Source organism: Myotis brandtii, unplaced genomic scaffold (genome assembly GCF_000412655.1).
Source record: "Myotis brandtii unplaced genomic scaffold, ASM41265v1 scaffold2204, whole genome shotgun sequence".
In the NCBI taxonomy this organism is placed as follows: domain Eukaryota; kingdom Metazoa; phylum Chordata; class Mammalia; order Chiroptera; family Vespertilionidae; genus Myotis; species Myotis brandtii.
The window spans coordinates 583,270-609,320 of NW_005358261.1; the positions used below are offsets into that span (position 1 = coordinate 583,270).

The 26,051-nt window shown below is 38.5% G+C and overlaps 1 protein-coding gene across 1 annotated transcript; it reads right to left on the reverse strand.

Annotated features, from left to right (window-relative positions):
• Positions 1 to 469: 469 nt before the first annotated feature.
• Positions 470 to 21,486, reverse strand: LOC106726066 (receptor-type tyrosine-protein phosphatase R-like). Its single transcript, XM_014539595.1, has 4 exons — positions 21,288 to 21,486; positions 18,299 to 18,454; positions 10,966 to 11,076; positions 470 to 736 (listed from the first exon to the last, which is right to left on the reverse strand). Exons 1-4 carry the CDS (start codon positions 21,390 to 21,392, stop codon positions 470 to 472), a joined length of 639 nt encoding a protein of 212 aa, XP_014395081.1. The 5' UTR covers positions 21,393 to 21,486.
• Between the last annotated feature and the right edge of the window lie 4,565 nt (positions 21,487 to 26,051).

Consider the following 26,051-nt stretch of genomic DNA (forward strand, 5'->3'; position numbering starts at 1 on the left):
TAACCACAACCAAGGTACATGCCCTTGACCGGAATCGAACCTGGGACCCTTAAGTCCACAGGCTGATGCTCTATCCACTGAGCCAAACCGGTTAGGGCTTCAATTAATTTATTGTTGGTTGTTTGGTGTGTGTGTGTGTGTGTGTGTTTAATCCTCACTTGAGGATATTTTTCCATTGATTTTTTTTAGAGAAAGTAGAAGAGGGAAAGACAGAGAGAAATATTGATGTGTGAGAAACACATCAATTGGTTGCCTCCTGCACAAGCCCCGACCAGGGCCCAGGCTGGGGAGGAGCCTGCAATCGAGGTACATGCCCTTAACCGGAATCGAAGCCAGGACCCTTTGGTCTTCCTGGTGTCCATTTGGTGATGAGAGATGCTACCTAATATGCCAATCATCTCTAGTTCTATCCTTTTTAGTTGGTGAGTACTCTAAAAAAATCAACATGTGGAGGATACAGAAAAAGCTCTTACCTCTCTTGAAGTCCGATGGGTTTCATTTTGAAAGGAGAAGGGCAGACAGAGGTGGTAGCTTTGATCTCAGGAGCGTGTCGACCTTGAGGGTCCACGACCACACTCAGGACCTTCGGCGCCTGCTCAGGCTGGACCATGCTGTTGGCTGTCTTTGCCTCAGACTGTGCTGGCTGTAAAGCGAGGGGTGATAGGTGGATCTCCTGATTTTTCTCTTTATCTTGTCTCAAAGAAAGCTGAAACTTTTCTTTTAATCTGTAAAGAATCTAGAGAAGGAGATATAAAGGGCTCCTGTCACATTTTTCACACTCAACAACAAAGTATGATCTCTTTCACCCCAACCTAGAAGACAACCCAAAGTAAAGGTTTAATGGTCATACAAGTAAGCAAGGACTCCTAGGACGGTTTCTCAGTTTTGTGGTATTGAGATTTTTCTCAAAAGAATACTAGTATATTTGGTATTTCTAGTTATGGTGCACAAACATGTTAAATATATCTGCACATGATTGTATTCCCCAAATAGTATTAAAAGTATATTTGGCTAATGTTATTAAAGTGTCAGATAGCAGTTTGATCATAGGTAAGCTTTTAATTAAAAAAGGTTTATAGAAGGTTTATGGAAGGTTTATAGAAGGCATAAGCGTGAAGTATGGGTTTTTGACATTTACAGAAACAGAGATCTGCATTCAATACAACATGTAAGAAGAAAGTCTTGCAAAATATTAATGAAAGTATAGTTATGCTATAATACATAATTTCCTATGTTGGTAAATATCTGAATTAGTCATATGTTAGCTTGAGGATCTTGAAATAATTAAATTTAGGGCACCTATCAAAGAATAATTTGGACAACCAGTAGATTTTTTTCTTACCCTTTGCCCCATTTAATTTTTAAGGTATGTAGAAAAAAATATTCCATTCTTCCATCCTCGGAGCTCTTTCTGGAACAACTAATAGAATTCAGAAGTGGCAGAATCTTTACTCCTAAACTTAAGAAAGAACTGGGCTGATTTTGCTGAGACACTCCAATGGACCAGATTGTGAGGTGAGCAAAGTTTGTCTCTCCTATCCTCAGGCTTCCCTTTTTATAGGCCCTTTTTTCTCTCTTTTTAAAAAATTTACTTATTTATTTTTATTTAAATTAAATTCTTTTCTTCGTTTTACTGAGCTACAATTGACATACAACATTGTGTAGGTTTAAGGTGTACAGAATAACCACTTGATACTATTCCTCTTGTCTTGATGCTGACTCCTCCACTCCAGTTCCTGCTGAAACTAGATGTCCTTGTGCTTCTTCAAGTCTGTTCAAGGAAGCGACTTGATTAGTTAATTCACACGAAGAGCTGACTTAACCCATCATCTGCGATGACAGCACTGATGACATCTGCATCCCACTGGGCTCCCCTGCTTAGTTCCTGGGGTCCAGTGCCTAAAGGAGTGTTGTTTTAGAGGATGGGCTTCTCTGGCACTTTCCAATCACCTTTACTTTAGTCCTGAGGCTAATTCTTTCTTTCCTTTTCTTTCAAAGTTCCTTTAAATTCTAGTAATCTCTATATTTTAAATCTACTGGAAAGATACAAAGTCTAAATATATATTGTTTTCCCTGTTAAGGGATGAACAAACAGAAAAGAAAGTTAGGAAAGAATTCACCTGAAATAGTGGAGGAAATAAATTCCCTTTGATAACCTATTTCAGAAAATAGTTTAGAAAATATTTGTCTAGTATTCTTTAAATATATTGGTAAAACAAGAGCCTATTCAACAAGATGAAATTATTAAAAAAGAATCAGGATAAAATAAAAACACAACAATCTAAAATGAAAAGGTACCAGAATGAGATTAAAAAGAAAATAAATCAAAGAACTGAAAACTCAGTAGTAGGATGTAAATCTTTGCAAGCAACAAAGAACAGACCCGACAATGACTAAAATATAATCACTGGTATATAAGGTTTATATGGAAAAGCCAAGAGACTACCTGGAATGTAGAGCAAAAGGATAAAGAAATGAAGATAAGGACAAGAGGAAAGACAGGACATGGAAGTCAAAGAAGAATCTCAGTAAATGATAAGCCAGAATCAATGAATGAAAGAGAAGCAAGTCAAAAGCTATTTCAGTGCCCAGTATGTCATGTATTGTGAAAGGTACAGCACCCTGTTCCTGTGGGATTTACAGATACAGAATGAAAAAAGTTCTTAGTTTAAAAAATATATGTCACTTGAAAGAACAGTAAGTGTGAGAATAAAATGGGGCAAATTTGCATGATTTTGAGAAAAAAAAATACATGTTACAATGGATGTATGAATTCCACAACTAGCTACATAGATGTGCATGTAGATGAAGCCAGTAGAATTTTTCAAATACTCGAGGTGTCAGAAAATATGCTATCTGTGTACCCTTCCCGAAAAAAAAAACCACCCTCAAAGTCATGAGAAAGGATGATTCAAAATGAAGAAGTAAAGAACTAGAAATTGTGATGTAAAAGAGAGCTTTGGAATTATTTAAACACGGAGTGAAAACTAAATGTAATTATGTTTCAGACGTTGTCTACAATCCGACATCTCTAATTGTAGTAACAAGAAAGAAGGTTGGAGGAGGCCAGAGAGGTAAAAAATAGAGGCGAATGTATGTTCAGTGACTTTTTAATTAGGAATACGGAGGGAATCAGAGTTAAGATAGTCACTGGAGGTCCTTCGAACCTACCTGTATATTACAGAGGTGGAAGTCTAGCTAAATAACCCGGCGTGCCTACAGCCACATTTAGTGGGGACAGAGCCAGGCCCCAGCGCAGCGCGGTCCTGCAGGCCTGTGCAGGCGCTGCTCCCCCCACCCTGTCCCCCCTTCCTCCCGCCCAACACACACACCGCCTCTGGCGCTGCTCTTCACCACACTGTCCTCCTTGAAGATGACTCTGAAATCACACCTGCAGCAGATGTGACTCTCACCACTGAGTCTGAAAGCTACCAAATCTAAGAATACAGCTTTGGGGAGTGGAAAGATCTTCTTAAGGGAAAAGACTATGCACATCTGGGATACAACTAGAAACACATATTATAATGTGAACTGCCAGAAATTAAAGAGAATCCTTAATGGCTTTTATGTCAGTTTACTTCCTCATAACCTGGAACCTTTTACACAGGTGCTATTCATGGACTCTGGGAGGTAAAGCTAAATCTCCCATGACAAATATTGCTAAAAGAAAAAAGAAAGTATCGCATGCCAGTGACTAGTCTTCTTGCTGTCATTATAATTATTCTCACAAGCTACGGGATAGAAAATACTAAAGGTTAATAATGCCAAAGGACGGGGAAGTTTTGAACATATTGCTTCTCTTCAGTATCCATAACCCTTAAAAGACACTTTGCCACCACAGCACTGTGCAAAACCAAAACTCCTACTAGAACAATGCAATCAGATGACACATGCGTCAAACTAAACACTTAGCTACTAAAGGATGAGGTCATAGAATTTAAAGTGGGGTAGTTGTTGTTTTTTAATTGCAAGCAAGTTATTTTCCTGAATGAGACAGAAACAAATATATCTGTACATTCACAGAAAAATATAAATAGAAGATAATGTATATATTATATATTCCAAGCTCTTGCCACCTAAATATAATAGGTATGTCGGAACATTTATTTGCCTGTTTACATCTGGGTTTTGGAGAAGCAGAGTTCAAGAATGAAAATGAGGAAGCCAAGGAAATGCTGGCCTTCACAACAATTACTGGCAGGTCACGCTTCTGATTCTATTCCAATGGGCTAGAAACAAGTTCTAGTCCAATGTCCTTTACTGTTCACGAGCTTATGTTCTTGATGAGCCTCTGCCAGGCATTTTACAGTCGTCTGCTTACTTCATCTCTGGTCAGAGGTCAATTTCTAATACGTGTCTATATAGTACCTGTATAAACTGGTTGCTACATCTGTAATGAGGGAAAAGAAGAACTTGGAGAGTGTATGTCGCTGTTTAAAATTACTCAAGAGAGAGATCGAACTGTCTGAAAAAAAATGTGGAAAAACTGAGGAGTTTGCAACTTAACAATAAGGCATTTGCCATGAAGGAACTCGAGGGCAGCGGTTCTCAGCCAGCAGGGATTTTGTTCCGGGGGCATGTGGCAATGTCTGTGATGGTTTCTGATTGTCATTCTGGAGTGTGTGTGTCGGGGGGGGGGGGGGGGGGGGGGGGGGTACTGCTGGCATCTAGTGGGCAGATGGTAGAAATGCTGCTAAATACCCTACAATACACAGGACAGAACCCTTCCCCACAACAAATTATCTACCCAGTCCAAAATGTCAGCAGTGCTGCTGTGGAGAAATCTGGGATAAGAGGTCTTAAAAAATCATCTGGTCTGATTCCCTCATCTTACTTTTAGACCCAGACTGGTTTAATAATTTATGGACAGTTAGAAATGAAGTCTAGGACCCAGGTTTCCTGACATTCCTGTGATCATTGCCCTCTCCTGTTCTTGTAAATCCCATGTCCTTCCCCCAACCTCTTTCCTGAGGCCTCTGGGAAAGTGTCAGGATTTCCCTCTGCACGGCTGGAGATCCAGAATACAGCTGATGCACATTTCTCTGTGAGAATTCACTTTGTTTGAGAATGCACCTAACAGCTTACCATAGCAATGGCAAATCAATATTTTTGATTTTACCTTTATTGCTTGTTTGAATCTTAGGATGCAATGCAATGTTTTGATCACTCGAAGAAAAAAAGAAAAGAGAAAGGAATAAAAGTTAAACTATAGCAAGAAAAAAAAATAGCAGGAAAAAGAAAGCCAGAGGGATGCAGAAATGAGAGGAAGCTAAAAAGCATCCTATAAAGCTCTTTTGCAGCTCATAATTTTTATTTAGAAAACTACATAAGCAGGTAACACAAAACATCTGTGTGAAAAATATATGTTCAAATTTTAAAATGCCAACAGTCCATAGCATATATATTTTTTTTCTTGACAGTATTTTACAGTTAGTTCTAAAAGAGCTCATTCATTTAATTGAATAAACATGAATTCCTACATTATTCCAGAAACAAGACACTGTGGATGCAGAGATGGCACTTAATGCTATCCTCTGGAAATTCACAGAAGAGACAGATGTGCCCAGTACAAAATACTAAGTACAAAAATAGAGTGTGTCCACAGTAGGTATGGTGTGGTACACATTTATGAGTTCTGTGTTGAATGGCTCTGATTTATACAGGCATCCTCATCCTGTTACTAGACCACTTTGTGGCCAGAAATAGATGCCCACAAGATAGAGTTACAGAATTAAATGGAACCTCAATTTGACAACACTATCCATGGAATCATGGTAAAGAGTTCAAACTTTTTATTTTTAATTTGCATTGATTTCAGAGAGGAAGGGAGAGGGAGAGGGAGATAGAAACATCAACGATGAGCAAGGACCATTGATCGGCTGCCTTCTGCATGCTCCCCACTGGGGATTGAGCCTGCAACCTGGACGTGTGCCCTGACTGGGAATTGAACCCCTCATAGGTTTCTGAGCCACACCGGTCAGGTGTGAGAGAGTTCAAACTTTTAATCCAGATAGACTTGGACTTGAATCCCAATTCCTGTCCTCAGATACCCCCATACATACACCCACACATTGTCTGTTCTTTGTCAAGTTACTTATCTTCTCTGAACCATGGGTTCCTCATCAGTAAAATTAGGAAACGAATATCTATTAAGTGTTTATGCATAAACCCAATAGTTAAAAATACTATTTTATGTATTTAAAGATTTGCTAAGAGGGTAGATCTTATGTTGTGTTCTTATAACAACACAAAATAATAATACTAAATAAAAAGAGGAAAACATTGGAAGGAATGAATATGTTTATGGCACAGATTGTGGTGATGTTTTCATGGGTGTATATTTATCCCTAGACTCAAGTTGTATGCATTAAACATGTACAGCTTTTTATATGTTAATCATAACTCAGCATAGTGGTATAAAAATACACTGAATGTTGAATAACAGGCAGTAAATTTAGCATGAGTAATTAGGCAATAAATGGAAGAAAAAATTATTATTATTATTATTTTTCGTAAGGGGATTGTATTCTTACCTAAATGACTTACATTAGTACAGAAAAAAATTGAAAATTCGTTTGAGAAATATATTTACTTTGGAAAATGGTTTGAACCAAATAATTCTACCTAGGACTCTAATCCCATTTCCTTCCATCTCTAGGGATTATACTTAACAAATTAGAAAAGTGAGGCTATTTATGTCCACCTATGACCTGTATTTACTGAGTGATGCTCAGGCTGAAGCAGGTGGTCTGACTTAGGATTTCCTGCCTCACCTAACAAGGCCAGGACTAGACAAACTCTTTGTATGACATAGAAATGGCTCTAACATGGCAGAGCTTTTACTGACCCAAACAGCTGTTTCTGTGTGTTTTCTGGGCTTCCCAGAAGCCATCTGGCTTATAAATATCTCTACCTATATTTCATGAATACCTTTGTACTTGTCACTAACTCTCTAAGTACATCTGAAAGTCTATTCTTTCTATTATTTATTCAAGTTTAAGAACCAATTCTGAATGGATTGGAAGTTGCCCACACATTTTTTTCTTAGAAAATTGTATTTGTCTACTTGTCACTCCACCCACTGAACATTCACATTTGAGAGGTGCTAAATAAGTTGCACATTTGAAATGTCATGCGTGCCTAATTTTAGGCCTGGCAACAATTTTTTTTTTGAGAAAAGTAAACAATATACCGCATTTCAAAAATGTTGCCAAGCCTTATGTTATTGTTATACAGCATACGGAATCTCCATTACAGCAATTTACCTATATAATTTCATAGTAAAATCACATGCTTTTCAGTTCTATGGTATGTAGGAAGGCTGGATGCAAATAATGGTATTTGATCTTTCATAAATATAATTAATGCTCCTAGAAAAATCTGGGTTATATCTTTTGTTTTTCCATGGAATCAACAAAATTATGAGAAAACAGAATTGGAATATATGTATTTAAGAATCACAAAAGCGATAGTATAATTATTACTGAGATCTAAGTAAGAAACTTAACTTTAAATCAAGATCATTATCAAAAACATTGGAACATTTACAAAGATAAGCTTATTTTAGAGAATCACATTTGACATCCCCCTAAATGTGAACTGTTGCCTTGTCAGTGATTAAGTTGCATCATATAAACTTAACTTCATCTTAGGCCTGTCTGTTAGGTAGTATTTATTTTCCTATCAATATTAACTCCTTTCTAACGTACTGATGGTTTGTTCCCCTGTTAGTTCATTCTACCACTTTCTTTCATTAATTCAGGAATTATCAGAATACCATTTAGAAGTATTGCTTTGCTCACTATTCCCCACCTCCAAAGTGTGCCTCTGCCTGGAAATGGGTGCATCACCACCCAGATAGTCAGGCAAATAAGTCAGGAATCATCCTTAATATTTTCCTTTCCTTCTCCCCGAGAATCAGTACACAGCAAAGTCCTGTCAGTTTCATCGACAAATAAATCCCAATCCTTCCTCTCTCTCCCTCTCCTCCACCCCCCCACCCCACTCCCTACTCAGGGCCACCATCACCTTTCTCATCAGGCTAATACAATAGCCTCCAGAATCCTCCTCTCCCACCCCACCCCAGGCTCTGTCCACAACCACTCTGCCCCACAGAGAACCTGATCTTTTAAACACACACATCAAAGCTCAGCTTAGAGCACTCAGCTTCCTGCTTCTTGAATTCAAAGAGGCCAAGCTTAACCCCTCCTCAGCTGTTCCCACCCAGCCTGGGCCTGGAGGCCTCTCCCCACATTTTCCAGCCTCACACATCTCAGTTTGCTTTGCTCCCCCCACTCACTGTTACGTTATCTCTTCATGACACGTAACATGATTTGAGATTTTTTTTTAAATTAATAAACTTAATTTTTAGGTTTACAGTTTTAGATTTACAGAAAAATTGAACAAAGAGTATAGAGTTCCCCTTATTTCTTCTCCCCTGCCTCCCTAAACAATGTCCCCTATCACTAACATCTTGCATTAGAGTGGTATATCTGTTACAGTTGCTGAGCCAATATTGATAGAATTAACCAAAGTCTATAGTCTAGATTAAGGTCACTCATACTGTTGTACATTCTATGGATTTTGACAAATCCATAAAGTCATATACGGGGGGGGGGGGGGGGGGGCAAAAGTAAACTAATAATAATAATAAATAATACAGTAATTAATAATACAAGAATAAACTCTGTGTTTCTTGCACTCACATCTGTAAGCCTACTTTTGCCAATCCTTGTATTCACTATTATAATATACAGGATAGCTTCACTGACCTAAAAATTTGCTTCACCTATTCACTCTACCCCACCCAACCTCTGGCAGCCACTGATCTTTATATTGTCTCTAGAGATTTGCCTTACAGAATGTCATATACCCGGAATCATACAATATGTTCACTATTTGATTTTTAAAATATTAATTATTTTTCAAAAAATCCCTCATGAGAACAGAGACCGCCTCTGTCTTGTTCTTTCCTTTGCCCTCAGTACCAACAACAGACCCTCAGTGGATCCTCTGTAGGACTTTGTGGATTGAATGAATGGATGAATCTACCCACCAACCCCATAAAGTGCAACCACCTACACTTTTGAAATACTCTTTTCTTGAATTGCTCTGGTAACCTTGGAGCAGACTTATCCAGGTTTCAGACTTTTCCACTGATGCTTCGCAGATATTAGGAAAAGAAGAGTTGCTCCCCGGCCCCACGTGGTTGAGGGTGTGACTGCTCTGGGACCTTTTGCCACCCGAGACCAATATCTCACAGAGGGATTTTCCCAGTCATTTTAGACTCATGGGTGCCCCTTGGGTTAGAAATGCAGACTCTTACATATTAATGGCAAGCTCTGCTCTGGCTCCCTCATCCTCTCATACTCACAGGCTGATCATGGATCTGCTTCCTCACTTACCTCCCTTTAACCTTGCCTTTGCTCTTCCGAATCTTACCGTTTACCCCTAAACAATTTCCATTTTTCTCACTCTTTACCCCTTCTATCTTCCGTCCTCACATCAGTGAAGGAGAAACACATACTAATGTGACTGACAAGAGCGAGCACGCCATTGGAGATGTCCTGTGCTAAGAAAACGAAGAGCCAGATGTTTTAAAGTACAATGAACTCTAACCAGAAACCATACCTTCTAAACCACTGGGAACCGCCCAGAGGTCTCCGCCACAATTTCCATAACCTCCAACCTTCTCTCGTTAAAATGCTTTCCCCTTAACCTCTACCATTAATAGATACAAATCAATTTCCTCACTCAATTCTTAAACAATTCTTTTGTTTATTGGGCCACAATTTGTAGAAATCTTGTTTAATGCCTGGCCCATAGGAGGTCCCTCCGAATTTATTAGGATGGAAGCTTTAGGGTGTTTTTACTACTTCCTATATTTAGATTCAAGGAAATATGCTTATCATCACCTTAGTCAAGGCCTTAATTGTTTTATAGCCCTCAAGTTTGGACCTACTCAGACTCTGTCTTTTCAAACAGCCCTAATCTGTCTAACATAAACCCTTTCCCAGCAGGGGGAGCACAAATGAGGGAACAAAATCCAATAGAACACTGGCAGCACTGATGATTGCAGAAAGAATAAATAGCAGGATGTCTTTTGGGGGGTATTTGAAATGTAAGAAAGGAATGTTTTTAAAAATATGCAAGATTAAAAAGAATGCAGCACACAGATAAAAGTTACTAAAACCCATTTGTAAACTTCAAATATTTTGTTACATCACAGTATTTTGAAAGAATAAGAAATTCCGTTTCTATTTGAAGGTAACTGTTAACTCATTCAATACCAAAGAGCATTGCCTAGCTTAATGAGTTTAGATTTACTTGGGGTTCTATTGTTTTTAAAATTAGAGATATACCTTTAAAGGCTTGACACTCATAATTTGTAATTTAAAGAGCTATTTGCAGTTAGTTATTTATAGTGTTCATTCACCTAAAAACATTAGTTGGTAGTGAATTGTGCAGCCTTTGGGTCTATAATATCTTTTCATGCCTGGAATTTCATAAAATGCTTTCAGGACCCTTTTAAAAAGAAGTTAGTTAATCAAATACTTTTTAATGAGTAAGCTTGCCTCTAAGACATATTTCTTTTAAAAAGTGTTCCATAAAAGTGATATAAACGAAGAAGTAAAGTAAGCCCCAAGTGTGCCCGTGGGACTTGAATGGCTTTGAGGGCTTTGGTGACCCCGGGGGAACCACTTTCTAAAGCTTCATTCTCAGCGTTGATCAAGTTACTAAAAGCCTAGTGCAATCCCAGCTCCATTCTGCAGGTCAGAATCCACAATTGCGTAGGTTTCCTTTAGCTATCACTCCGCTGTCAGGTATGAAATCCCCCAATTTAGCAGGGTCGCAGTCTTGCTTCTGTTGCCGGTCTTTTCAGTATTCATTTGAATGGCAAATGTCTCCAATAATATTAAGCAGTGGGCTCAGCAAAGGATAAGATAGATAAAGAAGCACACTTACCATCAAGCATGTTACTATCATAACAAAGATGCTGAGAAATATGACAACGGCATAAAATCCTTCTTTGCTCCAGATTTTGTCCGCTTCATGCTGCCCTTGCAGAACATTTTTCTTTAAAAGCAAAACAGAAAGTCCGGCGTTAGATGAGAGCTGGAGGAGACTGGCGTTCTTATCAGACACTACACATATTTTTAGCTTTCTCCCATTCAGTGTAGTAGCACACACCTACATTCCGCGCTGCCAGCGCTGCTCCTCCAACTGCTCCGAGACAAGGCACTGCCCCCTCAAAGAGATTATTTCATCTCCTGCCCAGGAGCAGACAGGCCCCGCATGCCAGGCCCGGTCCCAGCTTCGTAAATGTCCCTCCCATCTCTCTTGGAAATGACCTGGTTCATAGGTAAGAGAGTTCCGTTCTGTTCTGCGTGGAGGAAATTGTTTCTGAAGCTTTCTTGACTCTGTGTGAAGTCCCCTCCCACAACACCACCCTGGTTTACGTGCTGTAATACAGCTCTTAACTTTTCAACAAAAGTGAAACAGGTGCAAACAAAATCTCATAATGCATTAATCAACAGAGCAACGATGTCAGAATCATTTCCTTCTCCTTTTTCCTCCTCTGTTATCAAATCTTTTCATTTTTTAAAAATGCAGTCTTATTTGTCAAAATCTGATTAAAGTACCAACCTCAACTACATAAATTGTTAGAATATTACATTTTATTTAAGCATCAGGGAACACCAAAAAAAGTCCAGAATTATTTAGTAATAAAAGGTGAAATAAATAGTTTTATTTTTATTTATACTTTTTTTGTTTACTACTTTGGGAGTGGAAAAGCATGAATAAAATGTGAATGAGTGAAATTTTATTTCACCTACTCTTTTTTTTTTAAAGCATATCTACTAAATCAAGTTTTAGAATGTAATTAGTTTTATGATTCAGTGAAATTTATAGATTTATAGTTAAACTTCAACCTGAAACCAAATGGTCCACAATTAGGAAAGACAAAGGTGGCTGAGCCCTAACTGGGTTGGCTCAGTGGATAGAGCATCGGCCTATGGACTGAAGGGTCCCGGGTTTGATTCCAGTCAAGGGCATATACCTTGGTTGTGGGCACATCCTCAGTAGGGGGTGTGCAGGAAGCAGCTGATCAATGTTTTTAACTCTCTATCCCTCTCCCTTCCTCTCTGTAAAAAATCAATAAATTATATTAAACACACACACACACACACACACACACACACACACAAAACAAAGACAGCTGAATCAAGTAAAATGTTTCCACATTGCTGAAGGTTGCCTTTCCCCCCTTTTGTGAGAGTATGTCTGTCCCGGGATATTTACTCCAATGATTAAGAAAGTCTTGAACAAGGACATATTTAATGATGGAAAGCCATGTGGAGAAAGGGCCTGGAAAGTGAGAGGTCATCTTGGACATTTCAGCGGCAAATGAATTCCCAGCTTAATGTAACCACTGGGGTGACTCCAGTGGAACAGATTAACCTAGCTGATCCTCGTCCATCCACAGAATCATGAGAAATAAATAGTAGTCATCACACACACAAAAAAGAAAGCCTTGAATAAAACCTGTTCTTGTGTCTGAACTTAGAAATCATTGCTAATTACCTTTGCGGCATTAAAAAAAAAAAAGAAAGAAAGAAAGAATTCTTTCGCCCTAACTGATTTGGCTCAACGGATAGAGCGTCAGCCTGTGGACTCAAAGGGTCCCAGGTTCGATTCCTGTCAAGGGCATGTACCTTGGTTGAGTAGTCATCACACACACAAAAAAGAAAGCCTTGAATAAAACCTGTTCTTGTGTCTGAACTTAGAAATCATTGCTAATTACCTTTGCGGCATTAAAAAAAAAGAAAGAAAGAATACTTTCACCATTTGTAAATTAGACAAAATGAAACATTTGCCTTGAAAAACGTTTTATGAAAACTTTTATTCTGGAACTCAATGAGTGGGGAGTTGAATAAGACAGCACAGAGAGGGTCTGTTAAATTAAATTAGTTAAATTGTGATTAAAAACAATTCGAGGGAGTCTTTTATTGCTTGAAATAGTTGAGTTTCCATTTCCTTTGCTTGTAAAACATTGATGTACTCACCATACCATCTTTCTAAGGCACAGACAAATTTGTGGATATAAGAAATGATTTTGAGATACATTTTTAAAATATGTAAATAGTAAGTGGATGGAGAATCTGAAAGTACTTGATGAAATGATTGGAAACCAAGTATCTTTCTGGACAGGAAATCTTGGGTTCAGATGACAACTCATCTTTTACTCTTTAACCTCATCCAGATATATTTTATTCCAATGTGTTCCTAAACATAGCTGGTAACTAATAAAAAAAAAACAACACTCCTGAAGAAATCAGGTATAAATATGTCAATGAGCTTTTTTGTTTTGTTTTGTTTTTTGTGCAGGCAACTAAATAGCATCTATTGCTTGCTATAAAAGCCAACTAGTGAAGCCTTTAAGTAGGCAGCATAAACCTGTCAAATTTAAGTATCAGGATGTGAGCTTTAGTTAATGTAAAATGTGGATCAAAAGGGGTGGTTAGGTGGGTGGTAAGAGATTCTGTGTTCCTAACCTGATCTGCTTCATTTCTTCTCTTCCTGCTGTAGTTATACACCTCCTGGAATAACAACATGTTCCTTTCCGTGTAAGACATATCTGTTTTGTTTTTCTTTTACCTAAAGCAGCGATGATGGAAGAATTAACCTCCCTCCCCCACTCTCCCACCCCCAGTTAGAAAGACACATGTTTTGTACTCCCAGAACTTAGTCACTGCACTTTCTTGGTAAATAGATTTCCTTCTGAGTCATGCTATTCCTGTGAGCACTACTATATTTGTACAGAGATCTAAAAGACTTGATAAGGGCAGGGTAATAAATGGAAAAGTTTGTCGTTAACATTCCACAAATCAAAAGAAGATAATTCATAAGACTCTCCCATCTAACCTTTGCATGAGGTTGAAATGATGCCTTTTATATTTTGTCAGGAGACTGGAGGTTCAATAGTTCAGAGACTCCATGGCCGGGTCAAGCCAATGCCGTTGTCTCACCTTTACATCTTATTTCAGATATTCTAATAATATTTCCCCTTTAACTATGTTGCATTGAAAGTTGTTGGGTTTTGTTTTGTCTTATGGTTTAAAAATTGGGCATGTTCCTGTATCACTATATCAATGAGAATGGCTTCTCTATATCCCATTTAATAATTTGATGCACTATAGTTTTCTTGTTTGTTTGTTTTTTAAACCCATTCTGATCCCAGATGGTGGAAGAGATTCCCAAATGCTAGGAGATATAATATAGAGCATCGGTTCTCAACCTGTGGGTTGCGACCCCTTTGGGGGTCGAACAACCCTTTCGCAGGGGTCGCCTAAGACCACTGGAAAACACATATATAATTACATATTGTTTTTGTGATTAATCACTCTGCTTTAATTATGTTCAATTTGTAACAATGGAATTGGGGATCACCACAACATGAGGAACTGTATTAAAGGGTCGCAGCATTAGGAAGGTTGAGAACCACTGATATAGAGGCTTTAGGTCACAGGGGTGGGGAACCTTTTTTCTGCCAAGGGTCATTTGGATATTTTAACATCATTCAAGGGCCATACAAAATTATCAACTTCACAATCAGCCTGCTATATTTGGTCAAACATTTCATTAACCCACCCCTAATGCCATGGCAGGGCCAGAACAAATGATTTCGAGGGCCTTATACAGCCCGGGGGCCGGATGTTCCCTGCCCCTACGTAGGAGACATGGCTATTTAGGACAGATGAGCGCATAGAATGAGAACGGAGTAGAAATATTATAAGTTACCTGGTTAATTGATTGACTTGGGCAGATAAATGAGATGCAGCCTACAGTAATGTGGTGGTACAGGACACACTTCCACTGTGCAATACCCAGGGTGAGCAGTTCGGTCTGAATGGTCTAACATATGTTAACATTGTTTTCCTCCTCAGCACTGTATGGCTGGGACTGTAATGCTTTAGACTGTTGGCTAATGTTCCTAGTTCGAGGGAACAGAGGAGACATGGCTATTTAGGACAGATGAGTGCATAGAATGAGAACGGAGTAGAAATAGTATAAGTTACCTGGTTAATTGATTGACTTGGGCAGATAAATGAGATGCAGCCTACAGTAATGTGGTGGTACAGGACGCACTTCCACACCTGGTTAATTGATTGACTTGGGCAGATAAATGAGATGCAGCCTACAGTAATGTGGTGGTACAGGACACACTTCCACTGTGCAATACCCAGGGTGAGCAGTTCGGTCTGAATGGTCTAACATATGTTAACATTGTTTTCCTCCTCAGCACTGTATGGCTGGGACTGTAATGCTTTAGACTGTTGGCTAATGTTCCTAGTTCGAGGGAACAATCACCAAACTCCCAGATTATGGCGTATGTTCATTTGATATGATTTTTTTCTCTTTGTAAATATTCCATGGAAGTATCAGTTGACACACTGGCCTGTTATTTAATGAAGGTAACTTCCTCCTTTGCAATATGAGACCTGTAAATCTGGAGTAATTTGCGACCGAACAAAAACAACCGAATCCTAAGTCATTTTTAGTGTTTATGCAAAACTTATTATTTCAATGGATATTTACAAAAACTTTTAAAAATGGAAACTAAAATAATGAATTTAATTTTATTTTTCTGAGATTTGACTTATTAGGTACGAAGTCTAGTTTTATCTTTATGAGCATCTTAAAATAATATTTGTGTGCTAACAATGTTCTAGGTACTGTATAAAAATATTTTTTTAAAAAATGCCCCCCCCCCAAAAAAAAACCAGACAATAAACAAAAGTAATTCTCTACTTGGTATTTTTCTTTCTGTCCCAAGAGTTTTTTCTGATAAAAAAAGTCAAGCAAATAAAGAAATGGCCACAACAAAAAGCACATCCTTCCCTGAAAGAAGCTAATATAAGTTTAGGAATAGATGCTTTGAGACATGATTCACAATGTTCTGTGACCCATGCAAAGGATGAAAAACCAAAAAAACAATATTCATTTTTTTTCTCTTAATAAACATGCTCCCATGGCAGAGCTATAATTTTAGGATAAAAATGTGGAAGAATGGGTTGAGGCATAAACTGTCATCACACAGTAACCACAGCGATGAATAAAGAAGCGGGGAAACTCTTTATTGCGAATAGCTTGAACAACTATTCACAAATGCTTTGGCAGTGGTCCTCTGGACTGTTCATGTCTGAAGCCCCCCATGAGGTCACTAGCTCCCATTTCTGCATTTACGGCTTCAGGTCAGAGGGTAATGCTGGGCCCCTTTTAAAAGTACCTGCAAAAGGCTCAATCAATTCATCTGTCCTTGATGAAATGCTCCTGATAGCCGATTAAAATACGTTCGAGCCTCCTGTAACATAATATTTCTGAGGGTCTAGCTTTCCTAGATTTCTAGATTCCCACAGTTTCACCAGAAAATATTAAGTTTTGACCATCAAATACACTTTCACTATTAAAGTACAGACTGTGGTCTTGTGGGCTAATAGTACTGTGATGAGAGTCAGGCTAAGCCCTTCACCTTTCACCGAGCTGGGGGCTGTTGGAAGACCCTCAAGTGTGTACTTGATATTAACTAGATTTTTGAAGGGTGAGCTTCTCTTGGTTCACAAATCTGGATGACTCACTAAGCTGCCATATTCTTACAGCATTAAGAATAGTATTTAAACTCAGATTAAAGCAACAGGGAAGAATGCTTATGTAAGCCACTGAAAGCTTACAGGAAGCAGAATAAAGTAATCCAAAGGTCTTTTTAAATTCTAAAGAACAGTCCTGGGAAAAATGTGTGCAAGTCAGTCTGTGAAGGACCTGGACATATAGGTTGGGGTTTATTCATTTATTTTCTGACTTTGGATACCAGCAGCACAATGTTTGGCTACTTCTGTGCTGAATGAAGACACCAAGGACACAGATGAAATGACATGGCATGTCTCTTGAGGAACCTGTAGTGTAGAGATGGACTTGAAGACCAAGAGAGGATAAGGAGTTTTTATACTAAGCTCAAGGAGAACACAAACCAATGAGCATTCACATCTAGGGAAGGCTTCGCTCTGTAGTAGACTGATCTTGATACATGAAAGGTGTGTAGAAGGATCAACGTATGCAAAGCATGGAGGGAAGAGAAATATGGAGGTGTCATGGTACCTATTAAGTTTGGAATTGCCAAAGCAAAAACTAGGAGAGTGTTGTTGAACAGTTTATAAAGCCTAGCACACAAAGGATCATAGATCATATTGAGAAATGCATGCTTCATTCCGTAATATTTAGGAGGCCAAAGAGAACCATGACATTAGGAGGGCATGGCCAGATTTATTTTAGAAAGATTACTCTGGTGCCAAGAGAGAAAACACACTGTGTGTGTGTGTGTGTGTGTGTGTGTGTAGGGCAGGGATCAGGGTGACACTAAATGCCGAAAGACCAATTCAATGATGAACATACATTTTCATTCTGCCAATCAATCCTGCATTCAAATATGTGTTCAGTGTCTCCTGTATAGGAGGATTTCCACAAATGTTTTAAAAATTAATTCATATTCTAAGTAGATAAAATAAGGACTATACCCATTTTTTTCTATACCCATTTTGGATATGAAGAAACTGAGCCTCAAAGAGGCTGACACCACACAAAGACTTAATCTCACAGAAATTAAATCACCTGCCCAGGGTCACACACACACATCTTAAGTGGTTTTTGGGTTTCAATCCTGTATCAAAGCCTTTAAAAAATATGTTTTTTATTGATTTTTATTTTAGAGAGAGAAGAAGGGAGAGGGAGGGAGAGAAACATAGATCGGCTGCCTCCTGCTCACCCCCTACTAAAAATTGAGCCCGCAACCTGGGCATGTGCCCTGACAAGGAACTGAAGGAGTGAACTTTTGGTGCATGGGAGGCTCAACCAACTGAGCCATACCAGCCAGGGCTTACACCAAAGCCTTTTATTCCACACCTGTGATATTTGCTGAAATGAGAGGCAATAAGCTTTACTGAAAAGTGGGATTAGACTAAGAATCAAGATGTCTAGATTTTTAAAATATATTTTTATTTATTAAATATATTTTTATTAGAGGAAGGAAGAGGGAGAGATAGAAACATCAATGATAGAATCATTGATCTGCTGCCTCCTGCACACCCCTACTGGGGATGGAGGCTGCAACTTGGGCATGTGCCCTTGACCAGAATCAAACCTGGGACCCTTCAGTCTCCAGGCTGACACTCTACCCACTGAGCCAAACCAGCTAGGGTCTGACTGCAGATTTTTAGATGAACTCTTCCATGCAACAACATACCTCAGGGGAAACTTCTGTGATTCCAAATTGGGATAAACTTTGATGCAAAACATTGGTATTAAGTGAACGCAGCACTTCCTCAGCTGGCAGGGCGTCGGAGATGCCTCCTTTTCGGTTTATGGGAGACACGAAGAGTTCCACACTGTTTTTCTTTCCCTAGTAAAAGCAGGTTATTTGTACATGTTAATAGACATTTTCAAACATCTTTGGGAAGTACTTTTACCTCCTCTAGAAACACCACAGAAAGCTGGAACCCTAGAATCTTAAAAGGCATCATGGAGATTACATTTATTAGTTATTCTCGGGTACACTTAAGACTACCAGTCCAGAGCCCAAAGTCTTCAAGTGGCCTTCTTTCAAGTAATTGACACCTCAAGATTTGTAATTTTATATTTCATTGGATGCTGGTTTATTTTCCATTCCATATTGTAATTAAATATTTTCCTACACCACTATTTATGCCCCCTAAGCCCTCCTCCACCTCCACCTCCACCTCCACCTCCACCTCCACCCACCTTCCTCTCCCCTCCACACTCACCACACCATTGTCCATGAGTTCTTTCTTTCTGTTTTTCCTTTGTTGCTCAATCCCTCCATGCCCCCTGCCTCCCCATGCCCATCCCCAGAGCTCTCAGACTGCCCTCTATTTATGAGTCTCTCTATTTTCTTTGTTTTGAAATATACTGTTCAGATGTTCCCTGAGTAATTGTGTTTAAAGAAGCATTATAAAATCAAATGAATGAAAGAAAGCCTAATGCAATAGTACAGTTATTAGACATTGCCACTCCATTTTTTTCTTATAACTTGTATTTCTGGAAGGCTGGAATCACTAAGGAAGGTGATGTTACATGAACTTTGAAGTTGCTTCCCTGATTCTGTTCTTCACCTCAAACGTCACACTTTTAAAGTCTATCCCTTGGGTAGAAATGCAGGATACTTTCCTATTAGTATTGCCCCATTAGCTGAAATGCAGAGAGAGGATTTTTTTTCTACCATAAATGGCAGATAGGACACATAAAAAATAAACACACCACGGAAATCTATCAGAGTCTCTTTAAAAGTTATATATACCACGTACTTATGGACGGAATTATTGCTAGTCTTTCCTTTTTGACATGGAGTTCTCTCATGTTAGAAAATTTTCCTTTCATGCCACTTACCAGAAGTTCAGCCAGGTATAAAATACTACCAGCAATCCAGAAAACAAAACACATTTCCGTGTTTGCAGGGGACAACAGACAATGACTAAGTATAGCATAATACTGATGTCCAACGTGTTTATAATAATTTAAATAGTTTATGACCTAATAACAACAGTAGCGAGACTAGAGCACTTGTTTTCTGCCTGACACACTCTTATGTACCTTAAATCTGTTATCTCATTTAATGCTCAAAACCCCTCCAGGACAAAGGTGTTATAGTTCTCTCCATTTTGCAATTGAAGACACATAAGTAGGTTGCCTGCGGTCATACAGCTGGGAGATGGCCGAGCTGGAAATGGGGTATGGTTATGTCTCCAAAGTAGATGCTCTTCATCACCATGCTCTGCTGCCTTGGGTATCACCATAACTCTACCCATTATAATAACTGCTCCTAGAAACAGGTGTGATAAATGCCACCAACATTCTCCGGGGATATGCGTGTTCCTGCCTTTTTACCCCTGCAAAGAGCTATATATATATATATGGTCTAGAGCTAAGACATCTATAGTACCTACATCTCTATGTCTTCTCATTAAAATAAGATACTTTGGATATAAAACCCATTTCCCTCTTTCAGGGCACTAGGAAATATTGTATTTCCTCTTCTATGGTACTGAGCTAAAAATTTTGGTTTTTAAGTGTATTTGATCCCAGAAAAATAGTTGACTTAGAGAATAAAGTCATTATGGGGAATGAAACAACCCTCATCCCTCCACACACACACATAACAAGGAAAAGAAACAAAATCCCTAAACCAAAGTAAAAAGCAAATTCTTCTCCGTAGCTGGACACGAGGATGTTGATTCAGTAGAAAGCTGAGCTTCAGCAGGAGAATCAGAATGTAAGGCAAGGGGACCGTGCGGCCCTGGCTTGAGTTCCCACTGCAGTGGAAATTAAGAACAATTGTAAAACTGCAAGATGATTCCAAAGTCCCTTTTCACAGTAACTTTGGATAATTAGCTTTTTACAAAGAGAAAGTCATCCGTTTTGAATTTGCCTTTCTCTGCCTTTGCTCATGCCTGCCTTCAGGTGCAGATGGGAACAAGTGGTGGGATGACATCAAGGTTCCCAAACACTGAGAAAAGCGGGGAAGGAAGGATGTGGGTGATTGATTGATAGATGGGTCTAAAGTGGGCTCTATTCATAAATCCCTCTGGGTTTGCCTCATTCCCACCCCACATACCTATCCAAGTTTTCTCCAGGCTTTTCAGAACCATCTATTCTTGCATTCCATTTGGAGTGCTGTCCTCAAGGATTGGTTTTCCTTTATTTTTAACCAAAATCCTGTCTGTGCATTCAGTATCTTCATCCTATTGCTATCCTTGCAGGGGTTTTCATAGATGCCGCATGGAGACAATGTTTTAACTGATGCAGAAGGCTTAACTTTTAAAAAGAATGTTTTGGGTGTATGTCATGTTGGTGAGACTAGTATGTTGGGCCCCTCTATTCATACCTACCGGGGTACAAGCCTTGAACTATGAAAGGGTTGATAAACTTTTTCTGTCAAGGGCCAGAGAGTAAGTATTTTAACCTTCGATTTAGCCAAACAATTGGTTAGAATGACTCAGCTCTGTCACTGTAACATGAAAGTAGTCATAGTCAATATGTAAACAAGTGACTGTGGCTTATTGCAATAAAACTTTCTTTACCCAAACCACTGGTATGCTAGATTTGGCTCAGGGGCCATAGAACTATAGAATGGGTGTTTAAATTATTGTTCTTTATTATTGAGACCTTCAAAAAAAGATCAAAGCCTGTTCTGAAAATATGAAATGGAGGCATCTTACAATGAGGCGATTGATGTGCACTTGCTGGGGTAAGAGTCCTAACGCAGCCGCCACTCCCTGGCGGAATATTCGGAGCAAGGTTATGTTCAGCTTGTTGACATCCATTTGCAGTGTCTGGGGGGGAAAAAAAGAAATTCAAATTATAGTTAAATGTTTGGTTCAGGATATTCAGTTCCTGACTGATGACTGACTAGAACAATTTCTGTGACGTTGATAAATTTACACTCATGGTGCTTTGTTGCATTTTTAATGGAGATAACATTATAGGGATATTTTATGTGAAATTGTAAATGGTGTCAGTTAAAAAGATGGTCCACTGTATAATAATGCAATTTGTCTAGTTACAATCAATAAGGTATACCCATGATCAATTCATAAAGAGTTTCACTCAAATGTATGTTGGTTTAGCTTGATTTCAATCCCAGTTTACAGAATGGAGTATGGGGCCAGGTGTGTTTCAGCAATCCAAGCTGAAGGACAGCTTTAATTTGTGTTCACACACAGTCCCAGGCAAGAAGATGCTGTGTCAGTCCCATAACACCAGACTTGGCAGTTTCTCTATATAGTGATTGGATGCCAATGCAAGGCAAAGAATGAGGTGCAATAACGCATTTAGAAACTCTGGTAAAGAAATCAATGGTACTGATGATTTGACAATTCTTATTCAGCTGTTTGGGCAAACACTCTTAATTTTTAAGTTGTTTTGGAAAAAGATAACTAAACATTTAAAAATTCCTAAAATACAAACAAGTTATAAAATTAATAATATAGCCTTTATTTAAGTCATGGGTGCCATTCATACACTTAAACCATAAATTATTATTTTAAAAATGCATCATAATCATTTGAGATATCACATAAGATGGGGAAAACAAATTTTTATGCATTTAATCTATAATAATAAAAGCATAATATGCTAATTAGACCAGACGTCCTTCCAGACGACCTTCTGGACGAAGCCAGGGCTGAGAGGGAAGCCTGGGTCCTGGGTGCCACAGGAAGCCAGTGTCAGCAGCCGAGGGAAGGAAGGCCTACTCTTGCACAAGTTTCGTGCATCTGGCCTCTAGTACATATATATTTGATAAGATTTTTTTACCCCCTTCACCTTTCTTCCATCCTCTACCCTGTTTCTGCCTGTTTCAATGAGCTTTATTTTTTATACTTCACATAAAAGAGAAATCATTTAGTATTTGTCTTTGTCTGTCTAGACTTATTTCACCTAGCATAATGAATGCCCTTGAGGTCCATCCATATTGGAGCAAATGGCAAAGTTTCATTTTTTGTGTGACTGAATATTATTCTATTATATGTAGATGTAGATATAGATAGATATAGATATCACCAATTCTTTATACATTTATCCATCAACAGACTCTTAGATTGTTTCCATATCTTGGCAGCTGTAAGCAATGCTGCAATGAACATGGAGTGCATATACCTTTCCAATTTAGTTTTTTCATTTTCGTCAGATAAATACCCAGAGGTGGAATTGCTGGATCATATGCTGGTTCTATTTTTAAAATTTTGAGGCATCTCCATACTGTTTTCCATAGTGGCTACCCCAACTGACTTTCCTACCAAGAGTGCTCAAGGGTTCCCTTTTCTCCCCACCTTCACCAACACTTGTGATTTCTTGTCTTTTTTTATAATAGCCATTCTAACATGTGTTAGGTGATATCCCATTGTGATTTTGATTTGCATTTCCTTTATGATTAATGATGTTGATCATCTTTTCATGTACCTGTTCTCCATCTTTGGGAAAATGTCTGTTCGTATCTTCTGCCCATTTTTAAATTGGATTTTTTTGGTTACTGAGTTGTATGAGTTCTTTGAATTTTGGATATTAACCTCTTATCAGATAAATAATTTGCAAATATTTTCTCCCATTCAGTAGGTTGCCTTTTTATTTTGTCAACTGCTTGCTTTGCTGTGCAGAATATTTTTAGTTTGATGTAGTCCCACTTGTTTATTTTTACTTTTGTTTTGTTTTAAGTTTTGGTGCCAAATTAAAAATATAATTGCCAAGGTCTACGTCAAAGAGTTAACCACATGTTGTCTTCTAAGAGTTTTATGCTTTCAGATATTATCTTCTATTCTTTAATCCATTTTTCAGTTAACTTTTGCATATGGTATAACATAATGATCCCAATTCATATTTTTCTATGTGGTTGTTCAGTTTTCCCAACACTATTTATTGAAGAGACTTTCCTTTCCCCATTGTATATTCTTGGCTTCTTTGCCATAAATTATCTGTGGGTTTATTTCTGGACTCTCCGTTCTTTTCCATTGAGTTATGTGTCTGTTTTTATGCCAAAACCATGCTGTTTTAATTACTATAGCTTTGTAATAGAATATGAAATTAGGGGTTGTGATACCTCCCTGATTGTTCTTCTTTATCAACATTGCTTTGGCTATTCAGTGTCCTTTGTGGTTCCATATAACTTTTTGGAGTTTTTATTCTATTTCTGTGAAAAATGACATTGGAAGTTTGATAAAGATTGCATTGAATCTGTAGATTGCTTTAGGCAGTATGGAAATTTTAACAATGTTAATTTTTCCAACACATGAGCACAAAATACCTTTCAATTTTTTGTGTGCATCTTCTTAAATTTCTTTACTTACTATCTTACAGTTTTCAGCATCTATGTCTGTACCTCTTTGGTTAAATTTATTCCCAGGTATTTTTTTAATGAAATTATAAACAGAATTTTTTTTTCTTAATTTCAATATCATATAGTTCATTATTAGTGTATAAAAATGCAACAGACTTTTTTGTATTGATTTTGTAACCTACAACATTATTGAATTAATTTATTAATTTTTAACAGTTTTTTGATAGAGTCTTTAGGGTTTTCTATATATAATATCATGTAATCTGTAAATAGTGACAGTTTTACTTTTTATCCAATTTAGATGCCCATTATTTTTTATTTTTTTCTTGCCCAATTGATCTGGCTAGGACTTCCATTATCATGTTGAATAAAAGTAGTGAGAGTGAGCATCCTAACCTTGTTCCTGATCTTAGAAGAGCTTTCTCTGTTTTTCATCATCTCTTCCAGTATATATAAAAGCCTAAGCGACTGTTAAGACGGAACAACCAGAATGACTGGAACAACCGGTTGCTATGATGCGCACTGACCACCAGGGGGCAGAAGGTCAATGCAGAGCTGCTCCCAGCCCACAGGCCCCGATCGCCAATGGGGCCTACTGGCCAGCCTTCTGGTCCCCCTGGCCAGCAGGCCCTGATTGTGGCTGGGTCCTGGGGCTGGGACGGTGAACCAGGGGTTGGTGTTCGCAGATGCAGCCCCTTTCCCAGGGGGGCCGAGGGCCGGCTCCCTCCTTGGGGCTGGCAGCCAACCTCCTGGGTCCCTCCCCTTATTCTTCCCCTGGCCGGCAGGCCCCGATCAGCCCACTGCCCACCCACCTTGGTGGTGGTTGTCCCCTCCCCCAGGCTGGCAGGTCCCGATTGCCCGATCGGGGCCAGGCCTGGGCTGGGACAGGGAACCGGCAGCAGACGCGGCAAGGAGGAGGGGGAAGGTGGGGAATCATGAGGCGGTGGCAAGGGAAGGAGGAGGCAGGGAGGCGGGGAACCTGATTGGCTCTGATCACAGGCCAGGCCTAGGGACCTCACCTGTGCATGAATTTCATACACTGGGCCTCTAGTTGAATATAATGTTACTTGTGGATCTGTCATATATGACCTTTATTATGCTGAGGTATGTTCCCTCTAAACCCTCTTTGTTGAGTTTTTCATAAATGTTGAATTTTGTCAAATGCTTTTTCTACATTTATTGATATGACATATGATTTTTATCCTTAATTTTGTTAATGTGGTATATAACATTGACTGATTTGCAGATGTTGAACCATCTTTGCAACTCTGTAATAAGTCCCACTTGATCATGGTATAACATATTTTTTATTATCCTCAGCTGAATATATAGTTTTATTGATTTTGAGAGAGAGAGAAAGGGGGAGAGAGAGGAAGAGAGAGAGAGAAGGAAACATCAATTGGTTGCCTGCTGTAAACTTTCTGACTTGGGATTGAACCCAAAACCTAGGTATGTGCCCTCACCAGGAACTGAACATGCAACCTTTTGGTATATGGGACAATGCTCCAACCAACTGAACAACTGACCAGGGATGGTATAACATCCTTTTAATGTATTGTTGAATTTAGTTTGCTAATATTTTTTGTTGTGGATTTTTGCATCTATGTTCATCAGGGATAGTGACCTGTAATTTTCTTTTCTGGTGACATCCTTGTCTGGTTTTTATATCAGGGTAATGCTGGCTTCATAAAGTGAGTTTAAAAGAGTTCCCTACTCTTCTCTTTTTTGTAAGAATTTGAAAAAGATTAGTATTAACTCTGTTTTTGAATGTTTGGTAGAATTCACCAAGGAAGCCATCTGGTCCTGGACTTTGTTTATTAGGAAGTTTTTGATTATTGATTCAATCTCCTTAGTATGAATCAATCTGGTCAGACTTTCTATTTCTTCATAATTCACTTACGGTAAATTGTATGTTTCTAGGAATTTATCCATTATTTATAGGTTGTCCAATTTGTTGACATATAATTGTTCCTACTAGTCTCTTATAATCCTTTATATTTTTGTGGTATCAGTTGTAATAGCTCCTTGCTTATTTTTTATTTTTTAATAATGCAGTTATAAATCTTATTCATTTATTCTCTTCCTCTCTGAAATAAATTATATGTATATATATATATATGACACTATCTAATAGTACACAATTGTTTGCTAT

Coding starts and splice junctions, on each gene's coding strand:
- LOC106726066 (XM_014539595.1), bottom strand. CDS start 21,392: ATGGATGTCAACAAGCTGAACATAACCTTGCTCCGAATATTCCGCCAG. Junction 18,455..21,287: donor TGCACATCAATCGCCTCATT/GTAAGATGCCTC, acceptor TGCTTTTACTAG/GGAAAGAAAAACAGTGTGGA. Junction 737..10,965: donor TGATAGTAACATGCTTGATG/GTAAGTGTGCTT, acceptor CTCCTTCTCTAG/ATTCTTTACAGATTAAAAGA.